Genomic DNA, 19,870 nt, shown 5'->3' on the forward strand with positions numbered 1-19,870 from the left:
ACATACCAAAGTATGCAATGTGTACAGTCTGCACTCCATTGCTTTTAATAGGAATATGTGCAGCAGTTTATACTGTGAACTTCTTTGCATATTTTTTGCTGCATGCACTTTACATAGGCTGGAGCAAAAGATTCGCTTATCTCTACTAGAAAGGCTAGCCTCCCAATCTCTACCCAATATTTCATGGCACATTTTTCTATGATCTGGTTTAGGGACAGAATAAGGAAAATAACCGTACTTCCAGGACTTGCATATGAGGGATGCTGACAGCGCCCCCAATGGACTCCATTGGCTATAATGGGATCCACTTGATTCCTATCAGGAAATTTTACAAAAAATAAAAACTGAAATAAATAAACATACACATTAGGGGAGATTTATCAAACATGGAATAAAGTGAAACTGGCTCAGTTGCCCCAAAGAGTCTGTGAGGAATGAAAGGTGGAATCTGATTGGTTGCTAGGGGCAACTGAGCAGTTTCACTTTACACCATGTTTGATAAATCTCCCCCATTGTGCCTGTAGCTGGCAGGGCATGATGGGAGTTGTAGTTCTGTAACAGCTGGCTAGACATAGGTGGGAAGTGTGATACTTGTATGTGGCGGAAGGAAATCAGATGAGATCTCCCAGGATGGAGCAGGGACTGTCCCCCACTACTACAGCCTGCTAGGAGGAGGAGGAGGAGGAGGAGGAGGGGGTAGCTGGCTGGGTGGCTGGCTGGGTGGGCAGGATACAAGCCGTTGCTACAACTGAAAAGTCTCCGGGCTGATAGAGCGGCGTCCCTAACACCCGAGCGGAGCAACGGTGCCACAGAGATTGCAGGACTCGCCCCGCTCTATAAAAGGCGCAGGTCCCACGGCAGCGACATCTTAGTGAGCAGTGAGGAGCCGCCATGGCAGACACCCTGAGGAGGCTGACCAACAGCGAGACGTGCAGGCTGCTGCAGGACAAGCTGGACGACTGGTACAAGGACTACCATGTGAGTAGCCACACGGGGCTCCATGCTGCCACACATTCTACATATCAGCACTGTATATATTGTATATGGATGCGGTAACGCCTGTGCATACAGACATCTCCATATCCAGCACATCCCTATGTAGTATGCTGGACTATATACAGTGTATTAGGTGTAGTATATATACAGTATCATACAGGTAGTAGGGAAGTTGTGGTGTCCTAAAGGGATTACCGCTGCGGTTCTATCCCAGTATATATACACTGTAGCTGTGTGAGGTGTGTACACTGCCCGGGCCTGTGATTGAGCTGGAGAAGAAAGCGGTAACCAAGGACGCTCGTTGTCATGGAGACAGGAAGCGCATTCAAGGCAGAAACCAGTGCCGGGAACTATAGAGGCAGTCAGTGCGCATGTGCAGTCAGCTAGAATGGCGGCCACACAATGCTCCAGGGGAGGAGGGTGTCCTCTGTACTGACCTACAGGCACTACTGACCGGCAAGAATAGTGATAGCATCATTTATACACTCCAATAATGCCTACTACTATATACACTAATAATATATAATAATCATACTTACTAAATATATAATAACCATGTTTACTAAATACACGGATAATATAATAAATATATAAGAAACATATTTACTAAATACACTAATAATATAATAAATATATAATACACATGGTTACCAAGTATTATACTAAATATATAATAACCATGTTTATTTAATACACGGATAATATAATAAATATATAAGAAACATTTACTAAATACACTAATAAATATATAAGAAACATAGTTACCAAATATACTAAATATATAATAACCATGTTTACTAAATACACTAATAATATGTAATATAGTAGGCATATTTACTAAATATAATACCACTACATATATAATAACCATGTTAACTAACTACAATAACGCTAATAATATATAATAAATATAAATACTAAATGTAATGCTACATAAGCATATTCACTACACATGAACATGCTATAAAAAATACTAAATATACAATAAACATATTTATTGCACCCACCTTAGTAACTTTCTACTTGCACGGTTTTCAAGACATTTTATATACAGTGGTACCTTGGTTTAAGAGTAACTTGGTTTAAGAGCGTTTTGGTTTAAGAGCTCACAGTTTTCAAAATTGTGACTTGGTTTAAGAGCATTGCTTTGGTTTAAGAGCCCCCTGTACTGGGTGGGAGCGTGAGTGGGGGAGGGGCATGGTCTGCATAGCGGGGTCTACAGCACTGTACTCTGACCCAGGAAGTCTCCCTCACCTTCCAAATCATAGCAGATCCACTTCAGGCTGGGGCTTACCTCAGGGGACAGGACTGTGGAGGTAATCTCTCCATAGCTGTAACCCTTCTCTCCCCAGACAGAGAGTGCTGCATGTATGTGCCCACATCTGCCCTGCTCATTCCTTCATGTTCCCTGCAGTCTCTGTCAGCCCTTGTGTTTCCCATCCTCTCCATTACTGTACAGTAACTTATAATATCACATATTCTGCTGTTTCTGAATGTTTGTTTCATTTGTTTTACATGTTATTCAGAATAATAAATCATTATTTTGGGGGTGTCGAACCAATTGTCTGCATTTCTCTGATTTCTTATGGGAAAATTTGCTTTGGTTTAAGAGTGGATTTGGATTACAAGCACGGTCCCGGAACGAATTATGCTCGTAATCTAAGGCACCACTGTATATATATATATATATATATATATATATATATATATTTATATATATATTTATATATATAATATTTTTATATATATTTTTTAAATATGTAAAGATTTTACCCCCCTATGTGACTAGCCCCATACATTAATGGTGTGTTTACACAGACAGATTTATCTCACATATTATTGAAGCCAAAGCCAGGAATGGGTTTGAAAAGTGGAGAAATCTCAGCCTTTCCTTTATGACCTGGTCTCTATTCATAATCTGTTCCTGGCTTTGGCTTCAAAAATCTGTCAGATAAATCTCTGTGTGTAAACTCAACATAACATTAGCTCCATATTGTGGTCTTCAACAATGTGATGTAACATGAAGGCTGATTATCTTTGTGTGAATGCGGCCTTATTATAATATTTTTACTGTAGGGAAACATGGCATTTTTTAAATACTAGCTTTGCTTTGAGGCTCATGGACCTTTGTGCAAAAGTTTGTGGCGTTGTTATTGGTCACTTTGATGGTCTAGAGCAGAGGCTGTCCAGGCATGATGGAAATTGTAGTTGTGCAACAGCCGGAGGTTTCCCTTCCCAGGTCCTAGGGAGCTTTAAGTGCTAAATCCCATAGAGAGAACATATGTGACAATACATTGTGTGGTAGACAGTTCTAGAATCTGTGCAATAATAAGGAACTCCTGAAAAGGGATTATTGTTAGGATCCATGGTGGTTTTAAGCATTTAATGTCAGTGCCCATTGTGACCTAGGCCATTGAAAGGGTTACTGTCATTTGTATTAACTTTTGATGGGTAGCACAGAAATGTCAAACATATAGACCAGTTGGGGTCTCCGCACTGAGACCCCCTCCAACCATTAGTTATAGCTGGGTGAAGTGTGCAGTAGCGTGCTTCACATTCTGCCTCAGTGCTGAGCCTCTGACCCATCTAAACTTTTGACATGTCATAACATAATTAGACTACAGTAAGAATATCTGCAGTATCTTAAATATATTCCTAGAGGTCAAAAGGCCCTACTACAAGGGCAGTTATTGGCCTATGTTATAGGGCTAGCGATTAGCCAGGAAATGAGAAAATGTCTGTTTGTCAGCTCATCAGGCCATTCAGATCTGAAAAAAAATCATCCCCCATCAGCTGCACATTTCCCCTTGTAAAAGGAGATGAACAGCCAATGGCTGGTAGCAGGAGAGGACCACACAACTAATTGTGAAGTCTCTGTGAAGGAGGACTGATCATGGAGATCAATGCAATACCAAAACCCAGCAAAAGCACCAATCAGATGTTCAGCAGGGGTGCTGTACTCCATTTACTGTGCGGTGATCTGTTGGGTTGCTATAGCTCAGCTCCCATTCACTTAAAAGGGTAAACAATCGTTTTCAGGTCAACTGGTGACAGAAAGTTGTAAATTACTTCTATAAAAAAAACTCCAGTCTTCCAGTACTTATCAGCTGCTGCATGTCCTGCAGGAAGTGGTGTATTCTTTCCAGTCTGACACAGTGCTCTCTGCTTCCACCTCTGTCAATGTCGGGAACTGTCTGGGACAGTAGCAACTCCTCATAGAAAAACTCTTCTGCTCTGGACAGTTCCTGACATGGACAGAGGTGGCAGCAAAGAGCACTGTGTCAGACTGGAGAGAATACACTACTTCCTGCAAGACATACAGCAGCTGATATGTACTGGAAGGCTAGGGATTTTGAATCTGTATAACTTTCTGGAACCAGTTAATTTACAAACATTTTTTTCCACCAGAGTACCCTTTTAAATTGGAGCGGAGCTTCAGTAACCGGGAATGGCCACCAAAGAATAAAGACATTTTTTAAAGCTATGGAATCAAAGACTGATATATGAAAGGTCTCCTTTGCAGCTTGAACCTGAACTGCAACTGATAGATTTATTTTAATGCCCTTCTTTGTTTTATATACAGCCTCCCTTTCATTGGTACATATCACATAACTTGTGAATTGTTCCTACTCCTGTCCTTTATGTATTGTAAAGTATTTATCCTGGAGCTGCATTATTTTTTGGCTATTGTTTTCATGCTCACTATTGCCGTAGGGTTTGTTCACACAGTGTCGTCAAATAGCGAGAGTGGTTATTTAACCATATGAATATACCGCAAGTGACCTTAATAAGCCTACTGTGCATATGAAGATAGCGCTACCTGTAACCATGTAGCTTCATGTACTCAATTGGTGGTCACCCAGAAAGGAAGTCAGGATTTGCTTCACACTTCTAATGAATCCTTCAGGGAGTTAAAAATTCCAATGATAATCTTTTGGAAACATGCTGCTGTTTTTAATGCTTGATGGTAGTGGCATATGTATTTGGACAACATTTTTTATCTAAACTTTGTAATTTTGTAAAGTACTGAAATTGTAAAGATCACTGGGTCTAGTGATGCAGATAGAGTGATTATATGTAGGTATGAATGCTGGATCAAATAGGATAGATAGAGGTAAGTCATGTATATGGAAACTGGATACTTAGATAGCAGGTATCGGCCAAGAGATGTTTGGGTCGATGGAACCTCAGCTAATGACATCAAATAAACTGTAACAACAGGATATATCGGGATACGTCAGGTTCTTGCAGGTAGCTGTGGAAAAGTGCACTGGATCAGTCTACTAAACAGGGTCTGGTGTAAATGCAGAAAAGAGAAGATCAGAGAAGACGCCAATCCTCAAAACCAGAAATTGGAAATTATTTAATCACCAGTATTGACAATTTTTTTTTTCTTGGTTATTGGCGGGAACTAAGATGAATTCATTCTGTTGGTACAGTTAGGGCTCATTGTTTTTAGTGGACACCCCATATTAAAACAGCTCTGAGTTGTGGCCAGCACAGTATCTCTGAGCCCACCCATTATAAATCTACCATAGCATAGTCTGTGTAAATACAAGCTAGTAGTCTACTGTTCTTATAAGTCCAGACTGGGGTTGAAGCTTCCTGCTATTCTATATAATTTGTTAATCATAATTCCTCCGGTGCCAAAGGCATGGGAAATAATTTATGATTAATTTTTTATCATCGAGCGATCCAGGCTATCCTATACCTAGTAATAATAATGGCAGAGACTGTCGTATGTTACATATAATCTACTTAAGGAGTTTGCCAAGTTATTTTAACTTGACCCCTATTCACAGGGGTATGAGATCGCAGGGCTCTGACTTCTGGGCCCCCTAGGGATCTCTAGAATGACGGCCCAACTTCTTTGTTTGAATGGAATTGCGGGTCGGGTGTGACCCGCAGCTCAAGTCATTCTCTGTGGAGGAGCAAGACATAGCAAAGTGCTGTACTCAACATAAAACCACAGTTTTTGGGGAAGTTTTCTGATGGTCTAATGTGTATGAGGACCTCTCAACTCTGCAACCATCACAGCTGATTTAAAAAAAACCCTCAAAACATTGGTTATGTTAAATCTCAGCTTGCCTAAGCTGGTCAGTATAAAAAATTAATTAAAAAAAAGGCCAGTACCTGGCCCTATTCAGTAAAGGTCCTTCTTATAGAGATAAGCCTCTGCCAGGGAAGGTTGGCAATGGCTTTTACCCCACTCCCCATGCTCAGCTGAGTATATTTGTAGTCATCTAGCTCCTGTGTATGGCTGGCCTAACAGTAAAGTACTCAGATTTCTTACTATCAGGATGTGGAGCATATAGTAAAAGGAGCCTATGTTTATTTTCCATTTTACGCTTGCTGACATGTATAGACTTGCAGCCGTGGTTGAAACGTTTGATGTGATTATTGTTCACTTACTGTAAACACAGGTAGAGCCGGACTCTTCCTACTTAGTGTTGATGATCTGTCAAGGCAAGGCAAAATGGTTGCCATGTAATATAATGCACTGGCTCGCCAAGCGAGCAGAAGCCACAAGTAAACATAGATAAGTAAAAAAGTATTTAACATTGTAATGTCTGAAAATGTTCTGTGTTCCGCAATGTTTGAATAGCAACATCTTTATAGAGCTTAAAGGGGTATTCCCCCCCAAATTATTTTTGCATTAAAGGACAAGTGCCATGAAAAACTTTTTCCCAGTAATTGAAGCACATTGCAAAGTTATATAACTCTGTAATATGCTTCAATCACCTATCTGCCTCCCTTCCCTGTCTTTTCCCCCCTCCACCCCCCACCAGGAAGTGTCCTAACTCACATAGACCTAATTACTGTCGTCACCGTCACCAAGCTCTTCTCTCAGCTCCTTCTCCTGTTACACCAGCCTCCCCCCTCCCCTGCCTTGTCAGGTGACAGCTTGGTAAGCTCCCATTGGCTAAACAACTGCAAGCCATCACTTGTCACATGTCATGCTTCTCTTCCCTCCGACTGACTCCGGCAGATAGGCAGCCCCCCCCCCCCTCCCTCTCACCTCATACCCTCTCTCCTGCTGCCGTGGACTCAGTGAAGGAGTCATGTCACTAGAGAAGATAAGCTGAGCAAGCAGAGTCACCTGACAAGGAGGGGAGGGGGAGGCTGGTGTAACAGGACCTAGAGCAGCCCTCCTGCTGATGACGGTGACGACAGTAATCAGGTCTGTGTGAGTCAGGACACTTCCTGGTGGGGGGAGGAAGGGGGAAAAGACAGGGAGGGGAGGCAGATAGGTGATTGAAGCATATTACAGAGTTATATAACTTTGTAATGTGCTTCAATTACTGGGAAAAAGTTTTTCATGGCACTTGTCCTTTAATACGCTGGCCACCCGTAGCTTTCCATCTTTCCAATATACAGTTATTATGGATTCTGCACAGTTTTGCTGTTATCCAGCTGCATTCACCTCCACAGATTGCATAGAATCATCAGACCTCAGTCCACACCCACACGCTCCCTGCTCCTGGCCCCCACCCGCATCACGTGTCCTCAGTCCCAGCACAGTGAAGTGACTGATGGGGTGGCTGCTGTTACAGAGGGAGACAATGATCAGCGCAGCTGTGACTGCATCCCTCTCTAACAGCAGCCGCCCGGTCACCCCCAGCCCAGAGCTCACCCCCTGTGTCCAGAGCCTCCTGGCAGCACTCACCCGCAGCACACAGCCCTCCGCACCACAACCAACCGCCCCCCCCCCCCCCATCACCCGTGGCATCCCCCGTGGCATCCCCCACTCACCCGCGGCAAGCTCCGCCCCCCGCAATCGCCCACGGCAAGCTCCGCCCCCGCAATCGCCCACGGCAAGCTCCGCCCCCCGCATTCGCCCACTGCAAGCTCCGCCCCCCGCAATCGCCCACTGCAAGCTCCGCCCCCCGCAATCGCCCGCGGCAAGCTCCGCCCCCCCCGCAATCGCCCGCGGCAAGCTCCGCCCCCCGCAATCGCCCACGGCAAGCTCCGCCCCCCCCCCGCAATCGCCCACGGCAAGCTCCGCCCCCGCAATCGCCCGCGGCAAGCTCGGCCCCCCCGCGATCACCCGCGACAAGCTCCGCCCCTCGCAATCGCCCGCGTCACCGCCAACTCAGCTCTGCTACACCGGCGTCCCCGCCAACTCAGCTCTGCTACACCAGCGTCCCTGCCAACTCAGCTCTGCTACATCGGCGTCACCGCCAACTCAGCTCTGCTACATCGGCGTCACCGCCAACTCAGCTCTGCTACACCGGCGTCACCGCCAACTCAGCTCTGCTACATCGGCGTCCCCACCAACTCAGCTCTGCTACACCGGCGTCACCGCCAACTCAGCTCTGCTACACCGGCGTCCCCGCCAACTCAGCTCTGCTACACCGGCGTCACCGCCAACTCAGCTCTGCTACACCGGCGTCCCCGCCAACTCAGCTCTGCTACACTGGCGTCACCGCCAACTCAGCTCTGCTACACCGGCGTCCCCGCCAACTCAGCTCTGCTACAGCGGCGTCACCGCCAACTCAGCTTTGCTACACCGTCACTTCCAACTCAGCTTTGCTACACCGACACAGCCAACTCAGCTCTGCTATACTGTCATCATCTCCTTCATTGTCTCAGCTCTGCTACTTCACCATCATCAGGCAGTAGCATTGCATGATGGGAAATGTAGTTTCCTATCTTGGATATAGACCATGTTTTAGAAAAAGTTGTAACTCAGGAACGGCAGCAGATAGAAAGATGGGAGACGGCTCAAATACTCAGGGGGACTTGGTGAGGAAGACCAGCTAGGTTTGGGAGCATTTCATTTTTTTAGCTCTTGGGGGGAATACCCCTTTAAGTCTACAGAGATGTGAACAAGTATTTTCTTCAGCTATAACAATAATGATTCTCATGTACCCCCTTATATCTGCAATTTCATACAGAAGCATGCTCTTAAAGTGTCACTTTCGTTTATTTATTTTTTTTGCAGAAATCAATAGTACAGGGGATTTTAACAAACTTTGTAATTGGGTTTATTAGCCGAAAAATGCATTTTTATAATTAAAAAGCAGTTTAAAGCTCTTCCCCCTGTCTTCATTGTTCTCCTTGGAGAGGGGAGGGTTTGAGGGAGATGAGGCACCAAAACAGGACAACAAAGAGTTAATTTACAGCTACATCACCGGGCTATCTCCTCTTAAGTCAGCACTGACCTCTCTGACCTCTGAATATCCTCTTTCATGCAGCTCCCTGCCGTATAATGTATTGTTCTTGTACATTCCTTATATACTGGGTTCTGACATTTACATGAACCTTAGGGACTGTATCCTTGGAGGATCAGAAGAGACATAGTCACTTCATGAAATGCTCCTGGCACAGCTTGTGCTGAAGCTTCTCTATTGGCTTTAAATCAGTCGCACAATTGTGTTCTATTTTTACTTTTACAGATCAATTCTTGTGATCAGAACCTGAACATTTGCTGTGAACTTCTTGAATTAAACTCGAAAATCCAAGGACAGCTGTTTACAATCCTCAACTTCACAGCAAGAGAAGGTAAGAAACAGCCCCATATGGAGGCACAAACTCATCACAAACATGTACCCTATATAATGTACAGATATGAACTCTGTACTGTACACACATAGAGGCATGGATCCTATAGTAAAACAAAGATGGGTGCTTTACACTATATCCCCCTTGTCACAGTTTAATGGGCATGCTCTGTGACGTGTGCAGAGGTCACTCTGGGGAGGAAACGGGAGAGAGGTTGAGCTTTCCCCATTACCTATTGTCAGTGGTGTGTTTCTCTGACCTCTCTCATTTGGAATAGGTCTACTGCCTCTGTACTTATTCTTAAAAGGGTAATCACATCATAGATTTTAATGTCATTGTGAAAAACAAGCTGATCGTCGGGTTCCCGCCGCACGAGTTATACAAGATAACAAGCTGAGATGGCACTACTTCTGTATTACTTGTTATAATCTCATTACTTACTACTGGCACTTTACAATACAATACAATACATTACACATTGCAATGAAGATATTATTTTTACTCGTATGTTTTTATGAGTATTTTACATGCTTTCTTCTTTCTATTAAAGGAGGTCAATATGCAGGAGTTGAAACACTTAAGAGTCGTTTTCTGCCATGGCTCGGTACCTGCTTCTCCAACACGTCCAGTGCAGACAGCAGCTTCTCTCTCCTCCAGGTACATCACCATCAGTATCACAAACACAAAGTAACCTGGACAGGCTTTGTTCACATCCTATTTTTTTGAAACATTAAAAAAATAAAAATACCATGCAGCATATGTTTTTTGTACAGCGGTAGTTAGTGGCTGACGCTTGACTATATGTAGAGAAAAAAGGATATGCAAAATAGCTCTCACACTTCTTAGGCAAAGAAATGTCCCTTCAAGTCAGTGTCTCACTCCTTATGGGAGTCTTAGATCATTTACTAGGGGCCATATGCCAAGTCAGGCAATCTCTCCAAAAGGACAGAGAGAAACTTTTTGCAAAATGTCCAATATCTTCACATTGGGGGACATTTATCAAACTGTTTTTAGTCTAATATATCTAGTTTGCGCTCGAAATAATGAATTTATAATATGAATTTATGAAGCTTTTTAAGACAAGACTATCCAAATTAGAAGCAACTTTTTGAATTAGATTTTTTGTTGTTAATTGGATCGAAAGTGCGGCAGAATTCTTTTTTAGCTAAATTTATTAATTGCGCAATTTTTAAAAAAGTCGCATATATTGGCGCATCACTATGTCTGCTCCGAACCAGGTGAATTTATTAGACTAAAAGACCATTATTTTTAAGACACATTTACTATGCTATTAGACAATTTACATAAATTTGACTAAACACATTAGACTGGAAATTATGCCAAAACATCTTTGACAAAATCGTGTTTTTAGATTTGTTAGTAAATATCCCCCATTGTGCATATAAATCTATAGGGATGCAGGGAGTTTTGTACCCATAGAGAAGTCAGATTTATTACCATCCCTGCCCTTCTGACTGCTGTATATATGGGGCTCTAGGAGCTGCAATTTGAAAGATATAAACTTTGTTTGCTATGGGTAAAGCAGGTAGTTTTCAAGCAGATAGGTCTGGGCCATATACCTTATATAAAGATAATTCTAATGGATTAGGAGTGACAACTAGTAAGCCTGTTATTAGGAGGAGGAAAATAGTCTGATCTTGCACTGGACACATTAACAAAATTCATCAGTTGCTCTAGTATTAACATGGTATATTTGCTTGAGAGAGTAATTGAAACAACATTACATTTCAGGATTCTTTGGAAAGGGACAAACGAATGAGGGAACTGTCATCCTCTCAAGAGAAAGAGCTGCACAAGCTGGAGGCTCAGTTGGCGTCTACGCGTGTGGAATTGAACTCAGTGAGACAAGAGTAAGTTACCTGTCAGGAATTATGTATTTGTATTACATACAGATGTAAATAACATGTATCATATGTTAGGAAATGACACAAGTTCATTTGCAGTAAGGCAAGCAAACCATGGTGCTAGTCCATACTATTTATGAGGTTTTGATATGTGTCAACCTTTGATGCTTGATCACGACTCATGTTTTATCATTATTTACGGCTGTAATTATCAAAATAGGGCTGTATTTTCGCCTCAAAAGACATTGTTTGAAAACATACTCAGGGGCGTAGCTAGGGATTCAGCCTGGGCGCGGGAGGCATTTTGGGGTTTGTCGACTGAGTCTTAGTGGACCCCCCAACCAATTATTGGCACATGCCATCCTGCCCCCTGGGCCAACCCGCCTCTGTCAGTGGACAACCAACTAAAATATAATTTTATTGATCTCACATGATGAACGGCATAAACTACAGAATACCAAATGCCAGAATTGCAGAAAAAAATTGTCAGGTTGCTATAACTATATTACAAAAAAAATTTATCAATTCAAATCCTAAATTTTTCAGATAACCATAGGTTTCATATTGTGAGCTACTAAATTTAGTGAGAAGAGAATAAACATTTCTTCTTCTTTACTTATAGCCTTCTTGAAGCTCAAATGGATCTTGACGAAACAAAAACCAAGTCAGCAACTACCCTCCTAGCCACAGAGGATGAGATACTGCAGCTAAGAGCAGAGTAAGGGGATATGATCTCACCTCAATATTCTGATGTTTTACCTTGCTTAGTGTATAGTCACACAGGGCAGATACACTGTCGATTTACTGCAGTGGAAAATCTATAGCATAAAGTACCTAAATCCAGCCAAGACTCCTGAGACAGCAGAAGATGATCTGTTGTCTTAGGATAGAAGGAACACCTTGTGAAGTTCTTTCATTTTGAACTTCCTGTAAAGCAAGTAAAACATGCTGGTAACACTATATTAGTAAGTTACTTACCTTTGGTTCATAGTTTTATTTAAAAACATTTAAATTTAAATTACTCCGGACGCACATAACATTTGATATCCCAATATCTGCATGGGAAAAATCCATCCCAGCATACAGTAGTAGTTACTTTGAAAAGCCTCAATGATCTCTGGGTAAAGTTGAGGCTTGCTGTACATAACATAGTAGCCCTTTTTTCCTGTCTCCTAACAGTGTCCAATATGCCTAGTCCTTCTGCCATCAAGGTAGGGTTGGGTGGCTCTCATACACATTACACTGTTTGCAGATTCTTGGCAGGTTTAGACATGGTTTATTTGTATGGGCACCATCACATGAATTCACTGTGAGAGATTGTAAGTTATAAATTTGTTATTCTTTTGGATATTTCTAGTCTGAGGGCAGCTCATGACAAACTAGAACTGAGGAAACTAGATTCTGAGGAGGATTACCAGCGCCAGATAAGATTACTGAAGGATGAGATCTCTATCTTATCAGCTGAGAAGAGTATACTGCATGGAAGGTAAGTAGGATAGCGTGACATAATTAACTTAGTTTGAATGGCTAATAGGTGGCAACCAATTTTCTAAGCTGGGAGTGTACTTCAAGGTGTCTTCATTATAGTGGTTTATTTACAAAAAAAAAGTGGGGTGATGTCTTGCTAGAAAAAAAAGATGCTGCATTTAGTTAAAGGCAGTATATATTATTTATTATGATTATATATATTGTAGACATGTCACTGGTAAAGTGTGCGAGGAGGTGTACATCTCACCTAGGTTACAGCTTAGTGTGAGATGGTAAATCTGGGAGAGATCGGTTGCTCAGCAGTGATATGCTGCTGAGTCGTTGTTTAAGTTTTCCGCGCCGGATTTACTGGAATGGCGGATAGGTTGGTAGTGGGATCTGCCATTCCCTCCCCCTCGATCCAGTGTGGGTTTTGGGATCAGGTGAGCTCTGATCCCAATCAGCCTGAGAAGGCAAAAAGCTCATACAGTGTACAGGTCCTGGCTCTCAGCCAGGAGTGAACAGCCTGCATGCTGTGTTTGCTGGGAGCAAGGGATACCACTGCTGCTGGGGATTGTCCATACCCTGCGATACTGTTATCGAAGTGCCAGAGAGGTAACCTGTTGTGTTAGTTAGCGCCCAGACGGGCAGGACCTTTTGTTTTGGTCTTTAAGCACAGTGTTGCTATATTTCTGTTATGGACTGTTTATGCTACAAATAAACTCCAAGCTGTTTTATAAGTCCAAGTGTGCTGCTGAACTGTGTCCAACACACCATCCCCCGGGAAGATCCTTACAATATATATATATAGTATTATTAATTGAGGCTCAACTGGTAATTATGTCAAATGGCCTAAAAAATATTATGCTATTTTTCTGAATACCAGGTTTACTCAGTAGCTGCTTCCATCCAAATGTGAGGAGGCAAGGGGGAGACAGAGGTAGCATGTACATGAATGCACTCAGCTCTCAAGAAGTGAGTCCTGTGTACAGGGACTATTAGGCAAACAATTTTGTTACTTTTATGTAGATACCAATCAGACAATTCTGCAACCCTATTGGTGCCCCTGGTGCCATGGGGTTGCCATGGCAACAAAGGGTTTAATACAGGTCTCCAAAACTATGATAGACGTAAGCCTATAGGCCTACCATGATTGGCTGGATGTTAATATATCATTGACAGGCATGATACATGGCAGTACAAGTGGTCAGGTTCGCTAGTGGGACTGCAAAAATTGTAAAAATAAAATCAGTAACATTAATAAATAAAAAAAATGTAAAAAAGTGTCCATTCTTTTCACAATGAAATGATTTGCATTGAAGTCAATGCAAACAATGGCCATTGTTCACACAATGTATTGAACAGCGGCGGTTGTTTGCTATGACCGTTGAAATAATGATCATGTCAATTATTTCCGGCCTTTGTCCACAGACTTCAATGCAATTTGCATTTTTAAACAACAGCTGTTGTTTATACAGCCTAAGGCTAAGCGCACACTTAGTATGAGACGGGCCGTTCCGTGACCCGGCTGGGTCACGGAACGGCTGGTCTCAGGAAAGATCATCCCGGCCGGTACTGCAGTACCAACCGGATGATCTTTAGCACAGCAGAGTTCTGATGCGGGTGCATCCGTGCGCGCCTGCATCAGAATTACCCACTGCACACTATGGAGCGTGTGGCCGAAGCCGCTTGCTCCACTGTGTGCACTGACAGGGTTTTCTGCGAGCGCTATTTAATGAATAGTGGCCACAGAAAACTGACATGTCAGTTTCTCGCGGCCCCGCTAGGGATCCCGGCTGGAGTGTATACACTCCGGTCGGAATTCCATAGACGGCAATGTTATGTATATATTCGTATTAATCACGGCAACAACACCGGCAACAATAGCTGTAGTTTTAAGAGAATATATGTTGTGTGAACATAGCCTAAAGATGCTTTATTATGGGGGAAAAATAAAGTAAAAAAGTGCTCTCACCGTATCTATAGGTACCCAAACTATATATTTTTTACCTATGTTCTGCAAAAATGTAAAAACATAAAACTGTATAAATTTGGTAACAACACAATCACAACAACCTGCAGAATACAATTAGCAATGTTGTTTATATGGCTCGGAGTGATTGAATGATTTCAGAACGTATCCCAAAACACAGTGACAATTTCCATGCCGTAATTAAAAGATAAGAACAGATGCTATACAATACTTTATATGTATTACATATTAAAAATACAACTTGTCCTGTGGAAATCAAGCCAATATAAGGCTTGGTTGACAAAAAAAAAATATGTCTTTTAAAATTAAAAACAATTAGGCAAGTTTCATGCTGCAATGAATGAAATCCCCGTAGAGTCCTCTCCAAATCTGCATTTAACACATGTGAATGGTGGGTCAGTTTTTCTGCGGCCAAATCTGTGGTGTCCTTACAGTGATCAGATGTATGACACTATATGAGAAATGGAATTCAAGTAAATGAAACAATTCAAAACCTCTATGTTGCCATGTCGTGTATATTTATTTGTGCATATATATCATTATGTTGCAGACTTTCCAGAAGCCGCTCTCCGAGTCCAATCCGCCATTCCAGCAGGTCAGCCAGTCCATTTGCCAGAAGTGAATCACCTACTGCTGCCCAACTCACCAACTCCTCCCGCCACAGCCGGTTAATATCCCGTTTTAATGACATCTATGCCAATGATCGTCTAGATGCCCAGAACCTACTGAGGCGTTACGTTGAAGACCTAGAGATGGTGCAAAGGATCATTTTTATTGCAACTGTGGTAGGTGAAAATTCCGTTATAGTTCAAGATGAATTTTGGGTATAGTCGCCATGGTAGATAAAAAATCTTATTATACAACATTTTGTTTACTTTTCTTTTATGCAGGAATCCTTCCATGCCGCCAAGATGGCGTTCAGACAATTTAAACTTCGAGTACGAAAGTCATTGTCTCCATCTCACATGGGACCGGAATCCCTGGAGGATGCTGTGATTGACTACATTGTCCGCAATCTAGATCTCTACGATGTCCAGTCTAGTGTTAATGTATGGCTTTTTCAAAATTACATTTCCAATGCATAAGGCACTGAGGATATACACAGGATATATTTTTAGTCTATTGCATCTTCCTGATTAAATGTGTCTTGTTAGCCCTATAGCAACATATGAAATGCGTATATATATATCAAGGCTGCCTGTGCCTTAATGACACATGACATACAGTACATTACGCAACAGAGCTGAAATCGGCAGCTGGTACTCACAGTAAATGACAAACATCAGTGATCATGCCGATGTCTGTCATTTAACCCCTTAAGTTCCATGATCACTAGAGACTGTGGCACCTAAGAGGTCCACTGACAGGTGTCATGGATGTCAGTGTTCTAATTGGCACCCCTGCAGTGTCAAGGGTTGTCAATCAGAGGCTTTTAACTTACTTCTGTGTTGCCTGTCCAGCAATCTAATAACAGAATCCCATACTTTTCCAGTTTACAGATAAAAAAATATCTAGGGAAAGTTCATTATCACATGATAACTAATAGATGCTTCTGTGTGAAAGGGCCAGCAATCAGCTGACAAATGAAAAAATGGTTCGTCAACTGATCGCATCTTTTGTGCACTCATTAAAGAGGTTGTCTGACCAGAACCCCTTATTGCAGAATGTCCAGGGAGGAGGTTAGTGAAAAAATATCATAGACTTATCTCCCTGGCTCCTCTGCTGCCACCCGTACACTCCTGCTTTTGTCCCTGATGTACTAATGCTTCTGGGTTCTGAGACATGACGTAGAAGGCCTGCTCAGCTATTCAGCGGACATAGCTGTGTCCTACCACTGTACTGAATGGCTAAGTGGGCCTGCTACGTAATGCCTCAGAACCCAAAAGTGTCAGCATAATGGGAACTGAAGTGGCGGCACAAGCGGCAGTGCGGGAACCAGGAAATAAGTCTATGTAATTTTTTTTGCTCATCCTGTCCCCAAGCATGGCACAAAAGGGGTTGGACAACCCCTTTAAAATCATTGTTAGTTTGCTGAACATCTTCCAGTGTAAATGGGAATGTGCTGCGGACTATGATGGAATTAATGGGCTGCACAAACTTCCTTACATAGGTAAGTATTTATGAAATTCACTATAAGGGCCAGTTCACACTGAGTAAACACGGCACGCTCGTCCGCCTCCTCTCCGCCCAAAGAAATAACATGTTACTTCACCGAGCGGAGAGCGGCGGCAGCAGACAAGCGCGCGCCCTCTCATTCACATACAGCAGCACACTGAGCACAGCGGGATTGTTTTTATTATGTACCTGTTGGTGAAATGTATTGCTTTTCCTGTTATTTCCCAAGTGAATATTACAAGAATAATTTTTTATTTCGAATTTTTATTTTAGGAGGTAATCAGTGCCATGAATGTCAATCCTAAAATCTCATTCCCAGCTGAAGTAGACTTCATTCTGATCAGTGGCTTTATCCGGGAAGTGTGTCGGGTTGCATTTGCCATGCAAACCCTGGAGGCCCCATTGGACATTGCATTTGCCGTTGACGGAGAACTGTTTAGTGAAACCAAGTAAGGAGGAGTCTAAATGTAGGCCATATGTACATGGGTTATCCACTTAAGGCAGCTATTTGTCCATGTAGTTTAGAGTGCAGTATATATAGTATGTGATAGGGCAGAGTCAGGGGTGTAACATGAAGATTCTGGTTCTTTGGTCTTCAATGCCAGTTGGTGGCTTCTATTTTTGCACTCCTTAAAGGTATGCCCTTGAACTGAGTGTATAACAATATGTTTGTTTTTTTGCATTTAGATATCGCCGTACATATGACTCTGAGCTCACTGCTCCATTGATATTTTACCACGTGTGGCCCGCTCTAATGGAAAATGACGTAGTTGTTGTGAAGGGAGAAGCTGTAACAAAGAGAGGTGCACTGGTAAGACTAAACTCTTCTTTAACCTCATTGGCCACTTCACATGTGACTCTTATAGTAAGAATTTTTATAGTAAGCTACCAAAATTCACTGTGTATAATGTACCTTTTCACCAGGTATACAAGATAATCATAGTTTATAGAGGCTGAAGTGGTACTCTTTATAGTATGTACTCATGTAAAGAACTGTTAAATATGTGATGATACAGTTTCTTGTATAATTTATTTTCAGTGGAGCCCACGCAAGAGCCGAAGTAGAAGCAGCAGCCCTCTACGTTCTCGATCAGTCAGCCCAGGCCGGACTTTTGTAAGTGTCTACATTCACAATTGCAATAAATGAGCTCCTAAACTATAACAGACTAAAGTGGTACTCTACGTGCTTGTGTTTGAGATAAATGTAATGAATCATACAATTGAGTTAAAAAATGAAATTTCTTGTGCCCAGGTAGTATCTCATTTAAGCCTCAAAAACATGATTGTATAATTGTATATGGGATCTGTATTGTATGTACTGATCAAACTACAACATATCCTGCCATATGGATGGATTAATAGAATAAAGTCACTGTTCATCACCTGCCCAATACCATGCATACAGTGATGCTTGGTGGTGGCAACATCATGGTGTGGGGGTATTTTCTAACAATTGGGAGACGAAGACTGGTCAGGGTTGAGGGATGCACTGTATGACACCTGCATAACAACTGTAGACTTTTAAAAAAGTCAGATAGCCACACTCTACTAACCAGTCTGTTTGAATGATTCAGTTCTCTTGGTGCGAAAATGTGGTTCAAAACTGGGCAAGCAGGCACGATAACACTCAAACCACACTTTTATCTACCAAGCACTTTGATATTATTGTAACATAGCAAAATTAATATTACAGAAATGTGTAGAACCTTTTTGAAGGAGAAGTCCGGCGAAAATCTTTATTAAAGTATTGTATTGCCCCCCAAAAGTTATACAAATCACCAATATACACTTAATATGGGAAATGCTTATAAAGTGCTTTTTACCCTGCACTTACTACTGCATCAAGGCTTCACTTCCTGGATAACATGGTGATGTCACGTCCCGACTCCCAGAGCTGTGCTGGCTGTGGCTGCTGGAGAGGATGATGGCAGGGGGACACTGAGGGACACAGGGCACTGGAGGGACACTGAGCATCCCTCTGCCATCACCCTCTACAGCAGCCACAGCCCGCACAGCTCTAGGAGTCGGGTCGTGACATCACCATTTTATCCAGGAAGTGACATCACCATGTTATCCAGGAAGTGAAGCCTTGATGCAGTAGTAAGTGCAGGGAAAAAAGAACATTTTGTGCATTTCCCATAATAAGTGTGTATTGGTAATTTGTAAAACTTTTGGGGGGCAATACAATACTTTAATAAACATTTTCGCCAAACTTCTCCTTTAAGGAAATATTAATACATTTTCTTTCTATTCTAAAATATTTTCAGACATCTAGAAGCCGTAGCCCCTCCCCACGAAGAAGTGGAACCCCACGTAAGTTAAACGATAGCCAGCGCCTTGACCTGTCTATGTTAAGTGCATAAAGACATAACATCAGCATTATGAAGGAGGCAACGTGATCTCAAGAACAAGGATATAGCTGCATACCCAATAAATGAACCTGAAATGCGAAAATGTTGTATTTATTTGTAGAAGAGCTAAGAGTGTAATGTTCAATCTGGCTTTGCTAGAATCTAGGAATTCTGTCTTCCCACTTGAGGACGAGCAGCAGATCAGTGTCCATCACTTTTTTTTCTGTGTAACACGTTCCCATAGATAATTCCCATACGTTCTCTCCTTCAGGATTCTAAGAGGCTTTGTCTGTGACCATCATGAATCGGTCGACGTCAGTGGTGCTTCATGTGTTCTTCAAAGTACCTCAGACCTTCATTGTCAAAATGTGAATGACCATTTAGATAACTGATGTTTATACATTGTGTGTTTTATTACTATGTTGTGAACAATACTAATGTACTTTTTACTGATTGAACTATAATGGTAATGTGAGTTGTTTTTTGATCGATAGGGTGTGTGCAGTATCAGGGGGACGGTGTCTCATCAGGGGGTTAAAGTAGAGAGCTTAGCAGAATCTAAAAAGTTGTGGAAGCGA

General features: G+C 42.2%; 1 protein-coding gene across 2 annotated transcripts; it reads left to right on the forward strand.

Moving 5' to 3' along the window:
* The first annotated feature begins 696 nt into the window (after positions 1–696).
* Positions 697–19,395, forward strand: SPATA18 (spermatogenesis associated 18). 2 transcript variants are annotated; one of them, XM_069977615.1, is made up of 12 exons: positions 698–978; positions 9,396–9,501; positions 10,052–10,158; positions 11,254–11,372; positions 11,989–12,084; positions 12,724–12,852; positions 15,377–15,611; positions 15,717–15,875; positions 17,215–17,390; positions 17,629–17,752; positions 17,981–18,055; positions 19,209–19,395. In XM_069977615.1, exons 1-12 carry the CDS (start codon positions 892–894, stop codon positions 19,302–19,304), a joined length of 1,509 nt encoding a protein of 502 aa, XP_069833716.1. In that variant the 5' UTR covers positions 698–891; the 3' UTR covers positions 19,305–19,395. The 2 variants fall into 2 exon arrangements, with proteins under 2 accessions (XP_069833717.1, XP_069833716.1); XM_069977616.1 differs by lacking the exon at positions 11,989–12,084 and having other exon boundaries at positions 697–978.
* The last annotated feature ends 475 nt before the right edge of the window (positions 19,396–19,870 follow it).

Source organism: Dendropsophus ebraccatus, chromosome 7 (genome assembly GCF_027789765.1).
Source record: "Dendropsophus ebraccatus isolate aDenEbr1 chromosome 7, aDenEbr1.pat, whole genome shotgun sequence".
Classification (NCBI taxonomy): domain Eukaryota; kingdom Metazoa; phylum Chordata; class Amphibia; order Anura; family Hylidae; genus Dendropsophus; species Dendropsophus ebraccatus.